Source organism: Schistocerca piceifrons, chromosome 7 (genome assembly GCF_021461385.2).
Source record: "Schistocerca piceifrons isolate TAMUIC-IGC-003096 chromosome 7, iqSchPice1.1, whole genome shotgun sequence".
Lineage (NCBI taxonomy): Eukaryota > Metazoa > Arthropoda > Insecta > Orthoptera > Acrididae > Schistocerca > Schistocerca piceifrons.
The window spans coordinates 516,380,494-516,393,223 of record NC_060144.1 but is presented as its reverse complement, the minus strand read 5'-3'; the positions used below and the strand labels follow the sequence as shown (position 1 = coordinate 516,393,223).

The 12,730-nt window shown below is 41.5% G+C and overlaps 1 protein-coding gene across 1 annotated transcript in view; it reads right to left on the bottom strand.

The window, feature by feature from the left end:
- Positions 1–4,039: 4,039 nt before the first annotated feature.
- Positions 4,040–12,730, bottom strand: part of LOC124709059 (alpha-N-acetylgalactosaminidase-like) — a 75,471-nt gene continuing 66,780 nt past the window's right edge. Inside the window, exons 8-10 of the mRNA XM_047240707.1 lie at positions 12,322–12,486; positions 12,150–12,222; positions 4,040–4,074 (exon numbers count right to left, since the gene is read on the bottom strand). Coding sequence (XP_047096663.1) covers positions 4,040–4,074; positions 12,150–12,222; positions 12,322–12,486 — 273 coding nt within the window. The remainder of the gene's footprint in view (positions 4,075–12,149; positions 12,223–12,321; positions 12,487–12,730) is intronic.

Genomic DNA, 12,730 nt, shown 5'->3' with positions numbered 1-12,730 from the left:
AAAGAGACCAATGTAACGATCTGGCATTACGTTATTATTTATTTATTTTATTTTTATTGATTTATTTATTGTTCCGTGGGACCAAATTAAGAAGAAATCTCCATGGTCATGGAACGAGTCAATACATGAAATTATAACATGATGGTTGAAACAGATAAAATGAAATAAAAGAAACGTATTCAGGCGACAATTCGTAAGTTTTAATAAAGAAAATCAACAATGTAACACTGGAATTTGCTCAATTTTTCACCTCTTCCAGGAGCTCCTCGACAGAATAGAAGGAGTGAGCCACGTGGAAACTCTTCAGTTGAGACTTAAAAGCGTTTGGACTACTGCTAAGAATTTTGAGTTCTTGTGGTAGCTTATTGAAAATGGATGCAGCAGAGTAGTGCACTCCTTTCTGCACAAGAGTCTGGGAAGTGCATTCCACATGCAGATTTGATTTCTGCCTAGTATTAACTGAGTGAAAGCTGCTAACTCCTGGGTATAAGGTAATATAGCTAACAACAAACGACATTAAAGAAAATATATACTGTGAGGGCATTGTCAGAATTCCCAGACTATTGAATAGGGGTCGACAAGAGGTACTCGAACCCCGTTTTTGAGCCAAAAATACCCTTTTTGAATCAGAAGAATTACCCCAAAAAATAATAGCATTTGACATAAGCGTATGAAAATATGCGATGTATACTACTTTTCGTGTTGAACTGTCGCTTATTTCAGATACTGTTCTAATGGTAAATAAAGCAGCATTTAGTTTCTGAACAAGATCCTGAACATGGGCTTTCCACAACAGCTTACTATCTATCCAAACGCCTAGGAACTTTAACTGTTCCGTCTCGCTTATGGTATACCCATTCTGTCTGATCAAAATATCTGTTCTTGTTGAATTGTGAGTTAGAAACTGTAAAAACCGAGTCTTACTGTGATTTAGCGTCAAATTATTTTCCACAAGCCACAAATGTATTTCATGAATTGCGTTATTTGATAATGTTTCAATATTACACACAAGATCCTTCACTACCAAGCTGGTGTCATCAGCAAACAGAAATATTTTTGAATCACTTGTAATACTAGAGGGCATATCATTTATATAAATAAGAAACAACAGTGGCCCCACCGCCGACCCTTGGGGAATGCCCCACTTAACAGTGCCCCATTGGGACTGAACATAGGTACCACTCTCAATATTGCGGAGAATTACCTTCTGCTTTCTGTTCTTAAAGTAAGAGGCGAACCAATTGTAAGCTACTCCCCTTACTCCATAATGGTCCAACTTCTGCAGTAATATTTTGAGGTCAACATAGTCAAAAGCCTTCGTTAAATAAAAGAAAACACCTAGTGTTCGCAACCTTTTATTTAATCCGTCCAAAACCCACAGAGAAAAGAGAATATAGCATTTTCAGTTGTTAAACCATTTCTAAAACCAAACTGTACATATGACAGCAAATTATGTGAATTTAAATGCTCCAGTAACCTTGTATATACAACCTTCTTGATAACCTTAGCAAACACCGATGGCATAGAAATAGGTCTATAATTGTCAACATTATCCCTGTATCCCTCTCAAAATACACCGAGGGTCTCACTGAAGCCTTCACTGACCACAACTATCCACCCAACCTTGTATAAAAACAAATCTCCCATGGCTTATCTTTCCAGTCTCCCACCACCTCCCAATGCCCACCACCTGGCCACAGAGGAGCATTCCCCTCGTAACTCAGTACCACCCAGGACTAGAGTAACTGAATTACATTCCCTGCCAGGGTTTCAATTACCTCTTGTCGTGCCCTGAAATGAGAAATATCCTGCCCACTATCCTTCCCACCCCTCCCACAGTGGTATTCCACCATCCACCGAACCTACACAATATACTTGTCCATTCTTACACCACCGCCTGTACCATATGGATCCTTCCCACCAACACCAGCTTTTCTGAATTTCACGGGTGGGAACTTTCCCTGCAATACATTCTATGTTCCCATAACCCTCCTGGCCTCAGCCTTCGTTAGTCGCTGTCCTCACCCATCCAGCCCCCTGTTCCCATTCCAGCACTACACAGCTGTCATTCCACCACCACATCCAGTCTTTTTTTATTTATTTTATTTTATTTTTATTTATTTCTCTCTATTTCTCTCCTTTTCCGCTACTCCCCCCCCCCCCCTCCCCACCTCACGCCTGGCCACTGTCCAACCTGCAGCACTTCACTGCCTGCCATCTCCACCATACTATCCATCCCCCTCCCCACCCCAGCTTCCTCCTTTCCTCCACTCAGTCCCCACTCCCATAATTGACTGGTGCTGTTGCTTGCAGTGTGGTTTCAGTTGCCTGAGATTGCAGTCATGTGTGTGAGTTGAGTTTGCATGAATGTGTGTGTGTGTGTGTGTGTGTGTGTGTGTGTTGTTGACAAAGGCCATCGACTGAAAGCTTTAAGTGTGAAAATCTTTTTGTTGTGCCTATCTGCCACTCATATGTCCACTATATAGTGTGCACAGAAATTTTTACAAGATGGAGCAAGGTTCTAAAATTGTCAGTTTTGATACACCATGTGATCAAAAGTATCCAGACACCCTGAAAAACATACGTTTTTCATATTAGGTGCATTGTGCTGCCACCTACTGCCAGGTACTCCATATCACCACCCTCAGTAATCACTAGACACCCAACTACCTGACCACGTTCCCTGGAGAACCTCAGCTCCATGGAACTCACGGACTTCGAATGTGGTCAGGTGATTGAGTGTCCCTTGTGTCATATGTATGTATGCAAGATTTGCACACTCCTAAACATCCCTAGGTCCCTTGTTTCCAATGTGATAGTGAAGTGGAAAAGTGAAGGAACACATACAGCACAAAATCATATGGCCGACCTCATCTGTTGGCTGACAGAGACTGCAGACAGTTGAAGAGGGTCATAATGTGTGATAGGCAGACATCTATCCAGACCATCACACAGTAATTCCAAACTGCATCAGGATCGACTGCAAGCACTATGAGAGTTAGGCGGGAGGTAAGAAAACTTGGATTTCATGGTTGAGTGGCTGCTCATAAGCCACACATCACACTGGTGAATGCCAAAAGATGCCTTGCTTCGTGTAAGGAGTGTAAACATTGGATGATTGAACAGTCAAAATACATTGTGTGGCGTGACCCCTTGTTGTTTTGCATTGCACTATCACAGCACAGACCTACATTGATGTCTTAAGAACCTTCCTGCTTCCCACTTTGAAAGGCAATTCGGGGGTGGTGATTGCATTTTCAACACGATCGAGTACATGTTTATAGTGCACGGACTGTAGTGGAGTGGTTACATGACAATAACATCCCTGTAATGGACTGGCCTACACTGAGTTCTGACCTGAATCCTACAGAACATCTTTGGAATGTTTTGGAACGCTGACTTTGTGGGCAAAGTCCTGGGATGTTTCGAACAAACCTGGTGCTAATAGATAGACAGAAGTCTTTTTCCCCAACTGAGTTAATTTTATGCTGACTGTTTATGATAAAATTTATAACATTTTTAAATGTAAATAAATCTTAACAAATAATGGAAACTAAATATCATTAGTGATAGTAGTTAATGTAGTCATCAAAGGAAACTAATCATAGCTGCAGTGTTTTATGGTAATATACAATTTGATTGTTCTCCATCTCAAATAATTTTTCCTAATGACAGATATATAGAAAATGGTGCAAATGTGTGACTAATTAAAAGAATTAAAGTATGTACAATATTAAAAGTATTAAAGTATTAAAGTATGTACATAATTCAAAGACTGTGTGTCACGCTAAAGAAAGGAAAAAAATATTCATTGTTGTAGGTAGATATTTTATTGTCTTACAACATTACATCATCTGTACTCTTTGGTAGACCTGTATTTCCTTAACTATTTGAATTGTACATTAGTAAAAATTTCATTTTTGTGTATAAAATTATCACAGATAATATCAGTTGTTTGAAACTGATAACTGTATTAAAATCATGTTGATATTTTGAAAAGAAAGACTACTCTGTGTATCTATAAATTGGAAATATGCTATTATTCTATTACAGTAGCCCTGTAGAACTTCACACCTGAAAGAAGTGAAAGAAAAGCAGTAGTTAGAATTTCATGTCTTTCAACTCAAAACAGGTATTTCTTTTTGTGATGATATAAAAGCCAAAGTCTAAATATGAAAGTCAAGAATGATGGTTTGAAAATAGGAAATAGTTTGACAAAAAGTTTCTGAGCACCCATAGCTTGGAAAATAATTTCACTGAGTAGTGCACACACAACAAAGCATGTTACAATGTGCCAGCCATGGTTTATGATGTAAATGGCCATCATTGGTATACTTCACTGTAAAGAAACCAGTTTCTCTCCTTCATCTCATGTCCTGTTCATATACTTGAAAAAGTCTACCTTCCTTTCCCTTGCTTATTGTGGCATCCCGTATTCCCAGGGCTACCTGACATTCATCCCTTGTCAACAATATTAGGAGACATCCCAACCTGGAGTTTCCATTGTTTGATCCATGTCATATATTTTACTAATATCCTTGAATATTCTCTCTGTTCTGACATTAACAGCTTGTGGTGCAGGCCTGGAAATGTCTGTGAGAAGAATTTGTCTGCCATTGCACTGCTTCCAGCAATTTATCCTTTAGCCATTGTCCTGCTAAACAAGTTGCCAACAGCTACTACATTAATCACTGTTGCTATTCTATAACTGACCAAAATTCTTGGCAACATTTCCCATCTCTCTTCTTTCAATACAGACGTATTTATTCCCCTGAGTACATCCCAAAATATTTGTGTGTTCTCTGCTTTGTTGTATTCTATAGTGGCTTCTCATGTAACAAGTGAATGAATTATATTGAAACAAATCTGCTACATATATTTTGGCTCCCTTATCTTAAGAGGATTTAGAAGCACTGCTTTGTTTTTTAGCATTCAAAATATTAATATTTTATATGTTAAATTATAACAGTAACTATTTTTCTGTTTGCCTTCAATTGTAATCTATCAGTAAATTATATTTTTCACTAGTTTTCATCTCTGTACAATGTTGCCTCTTCTCACACAGCCCAGCAGTATGAGATTTTAGATAATTTTTTTTATTTATGTCATTATTGTTTACTGTTGGCCCCTTTGAGTTGCAAGCATTTCTGTCAGAGGAAGGGGGGTTTATTTTGCAGACTATATTTCATCCTCCACTCTACTCATGAAGTGCAGTTGTTTACTTATTGTTAGTGAAATGTCTATTGAATCAGAAAATTTTTCAAACAATTAAGTATAAAAACCTTCTAAGGCCAAGGTCGCATAAGTATTTCTTTATTTACAGCAACTGGTTTTGACAGATTTTGCTGTCATACAGGTCCTCAAATTTTTTGTTACAAAACATGTTGATTGTGAGCTGGAACCCCATGGCCAGTTGTCAAGTTAGTGAAAAAAAAAAAAAAAAAGATAGCACATTATACAAAACGTTTGTCAGGAACAAACAAACCGTTTACTATCAAAATGCACCTTGTGCGCATGGCCATGTCCATGTCCATACATGTAATGGTTCAAATGGCTCTGAGCACTATGGGACTCAACATCTGAGGTCATCAGTCCCCTAGAACTTAGAACTACTTAAACCTAACTAACCTAAGGACATCACACACATCCAAGCCTGAGGCAGGATTCGAACTTGCGACCGTAGCGGTTGCGCAGTTCCAGACTGAAGCGCCTAGAACCGTTCGGCCACTCCGGCCGGCTCCATACATGTAATGCTCACAGATGATTGTTACATTGTAAAAATCACATTATGCAATAAAATGCATATTACCACAGCAGTTTATGTTAGCTTGACATGTTCTGTTCATTGATGATCCACGTTATACAGCATATATTGTAGTGTCAGTGTTGCATGTATAGTCATGGCCATGTGCACAAGGTGCATTTCAATAATAAATCTTTTATTTCTAACTAACATTTGTATAATGTGCCACATTTTATACAGTAACATGATAACTAGGCATGAGGTTCCAACTCACAAGGAAAATGTTGGCTAGGAATGTGGGAGGGGTGGCAAGTATATGAGTTGGGACCCCATACTGGCCTGAGGAAAGTAGCACACACAGAGGGCAATGTGAGGATGTGAAATGGGATGGGATGAAAGGAAGGAGGAACCAGAGACTGTTGGGTGGAGGGTGGGGGGACAGTGATTTAGCTGAGATTGAGGCCAAGACAATTATGAGAGCAGAGGATGTGTTATAAGGGTAACTCCCAGCTGTGTAATTCAGAGATGCTGATGGTGGAGGGTAGGATCTAGATCAGGGATAGTCACCCTTTTTTACCTAACGCCCACTTTTGTATCTCCGTTAGTAGTAAATCTTTCTAACCGCCCACATGTACCATATTAATGGTGATGTATAGACTAGGGAAGTAACTAAAGTTCATAAAATTTATAAAGCAGAGTTACAGCAAGTTAAAACAGATAATAATAATTATTTACTTTAGGTCAAAATTTTATGAAAATCTAATGAAAATGTTTTTAAAATCCCCACTGTCTACTGCCCACCATGAAAGCAGGAACACCCAATAGGGGGCAGTTGGGAACAGGTTGATTACCCCTAGATGACTCAGGTTGAGAAGCAGCCACTGAAATTGAGAATGTTGTGCTCAGCTGCATGCTGTACCACCCAGTGGTCAACTACATTCTCGGCAAGAGTTTGGTGATGGCCATTCAGCCTGGTGGACAACTGGTTGGTAGTAATACCAACAAAAAAAGCCATGCAGCATTTGTGGCAGACTTTGTGTATGACATGGCTGCTTTCACAGGTGTTCTGGCACCTGATGTGATAAGTCTGTAAGAAGACTGGAGTAGGAGGTGCTAAGTGGGTGGATTTGGTGGATCTTTTGGTCCCTATGGCAAGGTGTTAGGAGTTGGAGTGGTCTAAGGGTGGACTAGGATGTTGTTTAAGTTGGGTAGGTGACAGAAGACCACTTTGGGAGAGGTGTGAAGGATCTCTGGTAGAATGTAGCTTTTATCAGCATAGGATGAGAGATAATTAAAGCCCTGGTGAAGGATATGTCTCAGTTGTTCTGTTCCAGAATGATAATGGGTGATGATGGTGGTGCTCCTTTGTAGCTGTTTCTTGGGGGGTGATGGGAGGATTACAGATGTGTGAGGATATGGCATGGGGATCTGTCTATAGACTAGATTTGAGGGGGTTGGGGGGTGGGGGGTACTGCCTGTCTGTGATAGTCTTTGTGAGACCTTCAGTATATTGGACAAGGGAGTTCTCATCACTGTAGATATGTAATCCAGGATACGAGGAGGAGGTGGAGAGAGAGCGGTGGGAGGAGGAGATGGCCAAAGAGATGGGGGAAAAACAAGATGGGGAGAGAAAGGGAGGCAGGCATACTCTGGCGATGCCATGGGTAAAACACTAGTTATGAAAAAAATTGATCTCTTTTGTTTATTAAAAAGCTCAAAAAGTAACATTAGTGAATAATGTCAGCCTCAATTGCATGGTTGAAGCTACAGTCGAAACTGTTCCCAGCTCCCCCTCCCCCCCCCCCCCCCCCCCATTCCTCTATAATCACTACATAACATTCTTTGCCAAGATCTTCACCCAGAGAGCCTAAATTACAGGTGTCACTGCTAAGCCTTGCACTTGGCCTAAAAATATTTGTTACCTGATATTTTGTATCCAGTGAGTTCTGTACTAACTTGAACATTTCCTTGCTGTCACCACTTTCTAACAGAAGGGCCTCTTGGTCCTTTAATCTTCAACCACTACTTAGCTGAACTTGCCCTTTTTCCTTGTCTTGTCAGACTGGTCCTGAACTTCTTAGTTAGTTCACAGACTAACAGAGCAGTGAAGCCCTTGGAAGATGTTTAGATTAAAGCCAGCAAAGTTCTAGCTTCTGTTAAACCTCTTGCATTATTTGACCGCAGTCTACCACATTCATAATCTTACTACTGTCAAATGCAGCTCTGAACTTCTTTCTCTTCTTCTTTTTTTGCCATACAGTGATTCATCACATTTACAAAGCATTTTTCTGAATGCTTATTCCACTATACGTATGCATCATGTGAATTGCTATTTACAAAAAAATTGGGTATGAATAAATGATTGATACATGTCACCACTATAAGCTGCTCATGAAGTGATTATACCATATTAATAAAAGGAAATGTAACATTGCACAAAAATTCATACATCATGTAAACAGTGTCTCCAGATCACATACATACATTTAAGTGGTTGAACATCAAATTTAATACTAGTGTGCACTTATGGGTTGACAACAACATTGCAGTCAGTGTTGGAAGATGAATCTTTGCATTAACATATGTCCTGATAAAGAATTTTTGTTGTGCCTTTTTATTATAATCCCCAGTGGCTGTCACAATGGAGGCAGATAAGCTGACATGGGTAGAACAGCAGAGTAGTTCTAAAAATCTGCCATAAAGGACACACACATTGTATCATATGGACAGACCTGCTGATGGATGTGTTTGCTTGCAAGTGGCAGTAAGTAGAGCGGGGAGTGCTCCTGTGAAGTTAAACTCCTTGGACCTAGCCTTGCACTTCATGCCAAAAGTTGTCATGTGCTCAGTTGAAAGCCACCCGCACCAGCCACATGCTGAGTATGTTTCAGTTCCCCAGTTGTTACTGAATCATCATTGTGTGAAGTACCCACTCCAACTATGGCAAGTAGCAGCAATGTCATGCGTTCTGCAGATACTGAAGTCTTGTATCTGGTCTGTGAGAATAGTAGATGATTCACATACCCTAGTTCATTGCATAACCACACAAAGTAGATTCAATCCTGATCAGAACAAGTGCCTTGGGTCTCAAATTCTGCCTATGATACTGCCTTATCTGTTTTCAGTTTTAAAGTCAACTGCTCTTTGAGTGTGGGTTGGGTGGAAACAAGAGCACTGTCTGGTGGAATCCGCAGGGAATACATGGAGGCATGACAAGACATTGGAAGGCTGTGAAGCAGGGAGAGCAGGGAAAGGGAAAGTTGGGCGGGTGCATTAGATAATGGCAAAGGATGTGGTTCAGTTGTTCCAGTCTGTGGTGGTATTGGTTGACTATGGTGACACTTCTTGGTAGCTGGTTCATGAGGATGGTGGGAGGATTTGGGGTGTGTGGGGAAAGGCACAGGAAATCTTTTTGTGGACTAGGTCTGAGGGATAGTGCCTCTCTGTGAAGAACTTGATGAGAACTTCAGCATACAGGGCAAATGAGTTCTTGTACACAGTACCTGGATGGCTAGGCTGGATTGGAGAGACTTTTTGTTGTGGATGGAATGGCAGTTGTTGAAATGCAGGTACTGTTGATGGTTAGTGGGTTTAATGTGGACAGAGGTGTGGATGGAGCCATTAGAAAGGCGGAGGCCAACATCCAAGAAGGTGGCAAATTAGGTAAGCAGGCCCAGGTGAAGTGTATGGGAGAGTAGGTGCTGAGGTTGTGAAGGAATGTGGTTAGGGCTTCTTGACCTTGAGTACAAATCGTTCCCATCCCTCCTAGTAGTGTTCCATTGTCCATCCAACCTACACAACATCCTACTCCATCTGTATGCCACTCCCACTCCCAGCCCTTGCTACAGGGATCATACCCCTGAGGCAGACCAAGGTGCAAGACCTGTGCAATCAACCACCTAGCACCTCCTGCCCCAGTCCTCTCACAGGTTCATACTACCCTGTCAGAGGCTGTGTCACCTCTGAAAGCAGCCATGTCATATACAAACTCTGTTGCAAACACTGCACAGTTTTTTTATGTTGGTATGGCTACCAGCCAACTGCCCACCAGGATGTATGGCCATCACCAAACTCTTGCCGAGAACAAAGTTGATCACCCAATGGCACAACATGCAGCTGAGCACAACATGCTCAATTTCAATGGCTGCTTCACAATCCAGATCATCTGAGTCTTCCCCTCCATCACCACCTTCTCTGAACTGTGCAAGAACGATGCATCAAATCACAAGTTCCAGTGCGCCACTTAAATGTTAAAATACATATTTACAATACATCCTTCACCCCTGTAATCATCCTGGCCTCAATCTCAAGCAACCCTTTGTCCCCACACCCTTTACCCAGCAGTTTCCCCTTCCCCCATCCTGCCACCCTCTCCTAATTCATGTCTCCGACTCCAGCATGTACCGCTCCCCACCACCCTCTACAATTGTGTGTTAAATGCCTAGCCCATATACCTGCTATCCCTCCCTGTCCCATTCCTAGCTGGCAAAGGAGCTGGCTCCCACCAAGCTACTAGCCACAGTACTCCCTGCATCCCACCTCCCTCTCGCCTTATTCATCCCATCTGACAGTACCCCACCACAACCAGTCCATCTGCTGAACTACAGCACTGGCAGTGTGTGAGTGTGTACGTTTCCTGTGTGTACTTACTGTAGCTCATAAAAGGATAACTCTGAAAGCTAGCAAGTTTTCCTTCTTCTGTGTGTGTCTATTGACAATCAACACTTCTACATTCCTGTGAGTGGTCTCCTTTAATCCAGAGTATTTACAGTCTTCAAGAACTTTCCTACAGCACAATGTTTTAAGTGTAGTATTGGTGATTATATACACTCATGCTCATAAATTAAGAATAATGTGGATACATGGTGAAACAACGCTCTAGCAGATGGTTTGCAGGTTTAAATCACCTCGGGATATGACCATGTGGTGCATTTGACCTGCGGTTGTCACACGGTGGCGCTGGCAGCAGTCCACATATGCAGAGGTGTGTTGGTGCATGTCAGAGTACAGTGCAGTGAGTAAGTCTGCAGACATTTTCAGATGTGTTAATGGTGACTGTGTGTTGAAAATGCCTCAAAGAACCCATATTTATGACATTATGAGGGGTAGAATACTAGGACGACTGGAGGCTGGTCAAACACAGCAGGTTGTGGGGTGGGCCCTCTGTGTGCCACAAAGTGTGATCTCAAGATTATGGCAACAATTCCAGCAGACAGGAAACATGTCCAGGCACTACAGTATGGGATATCCACAGTGTACAACACCACAAGAAGACCAATATCTCACCATCAGTGCCCGCAGACGGCCATAGAGTACTGCAGGTAGCCTTGCTCGGGACCTTATCGCAGCCACTGGAACAGTTGTCTCCAGACACACAGTCTACAGACGACTGAACAGACATGGTTTATTCACACAGTACATGGTCATTGGGCCAGTGGTCCCAGGTTATGTTCACGGATGAGTCCAGGTGTAGTCTGAACAGTGGTTGTTGCCGGATTTTCATCTGGTGTGAACCAGGAACCAGATACCAACCCCTTCATGTCATTGAAAGGGACCTGTATGGAGGTCGTGGTTTGATGGTGTGAGATGGGATTATGATTGGTGCATGTACACCCCTGCGTGTCTTTGACAGAGGAACTGTAACAGGTCAGGTGTATCGGGACGTCATTTTGCACCAGTATATCCACCTTTTCAGGGGTGCAGTGGGTCCCACCTTCCTCCTGATGGATGATAATGCACGGCCCCACTGACCTGCCATCGTGGCGGAGTACCTTGAAACAGAAGATACCAGGCGAATGGAGTGGCCTGCCTGTTCTCCAGACCTACACCATATCGAGCACGTCTGGGATGCTCTTGGTCAAAGTATCGCTGCATGTCTTCAAACCCCTACGACACTTCAGGAGCTCCAACAGGCACTGGTGCAAGAATGGGAAGCTATACCCTAGCAGCTGCTCGACCACCTGATCCACAGTATGCCAACCTGTTGTGCGGCCTGTGTATGTGTGCATGGTGATCATATCCCATACTGATGTCAGAGTACATGCACAGGAAACAGTGGCATTTTGTAGCACGTGTGTTTCGGGACGGTTTTCTCAACTTATCACCAATACCGTGGACATACAGATCTATGTCATGTGTGTTCCCTATGTGCTATGCTATTAGTGCCAGTATTGTGTAGTGCCACATTGTGTGGCACCACATTCTGCAACTATCCTTAATTTATGAGCATGGGTGTATATGTACATAATCATAAATGTGTACAATTTTACAAATGTTCAGTCAAATAGTTTGATAGAACTGTGGTTTTAGCAAAGATATGTTATCTTAGTTAAAGTATTTTAGTTGAAGAAAAAGAAGCAGCTGAAATGAGAGTTAATTATGAGTCATACTGGGAGCAGACAGTTACCTGTTGGCACCACTCTGAACTGCAATGTGTCATTCTGGCTGATAATGAATGTGTCATTGCTGCTGAAGAGCTCCTACAACACAAAAAGTGCATTTATTTTATCTGTATTTACTTAATGTTTCAGAAATAATATGTAAATTATGTAACGTAGACTACAATAGATTTTTAATACCTGAAATGTGTAGCCATTGGGATTATTGAGATTCAACTCCTGTAAAGTAAATTGCAGTGGATATGGAATACCATCTGTTCGTAGACTCACAAATGCAACTGCATAAGAGTACTGTTCATTGACAACAGGTGTTATTGGTCGAATCCATATCTCTATATTTTGTTTCTGTGTACAGAAAAAAAAGAAAAAGAAATTACATCACATAGCTGATCTCCATATTACCTTGAGTGCTTCAAGCAAGTTAAAACCAAGTATAAAGTACATTAAAAAGAACAATGAATGTCACAGTAAATGATTAAAATACTGCAAGCTGGATAGACTTTCAGTTTGGAAAAGAAAAAGATAGATTTTTATTGATTTTGCTCTTGCAGAAGCTTTGAAGTAACTGTAGTGTTCTCACAGTTACATG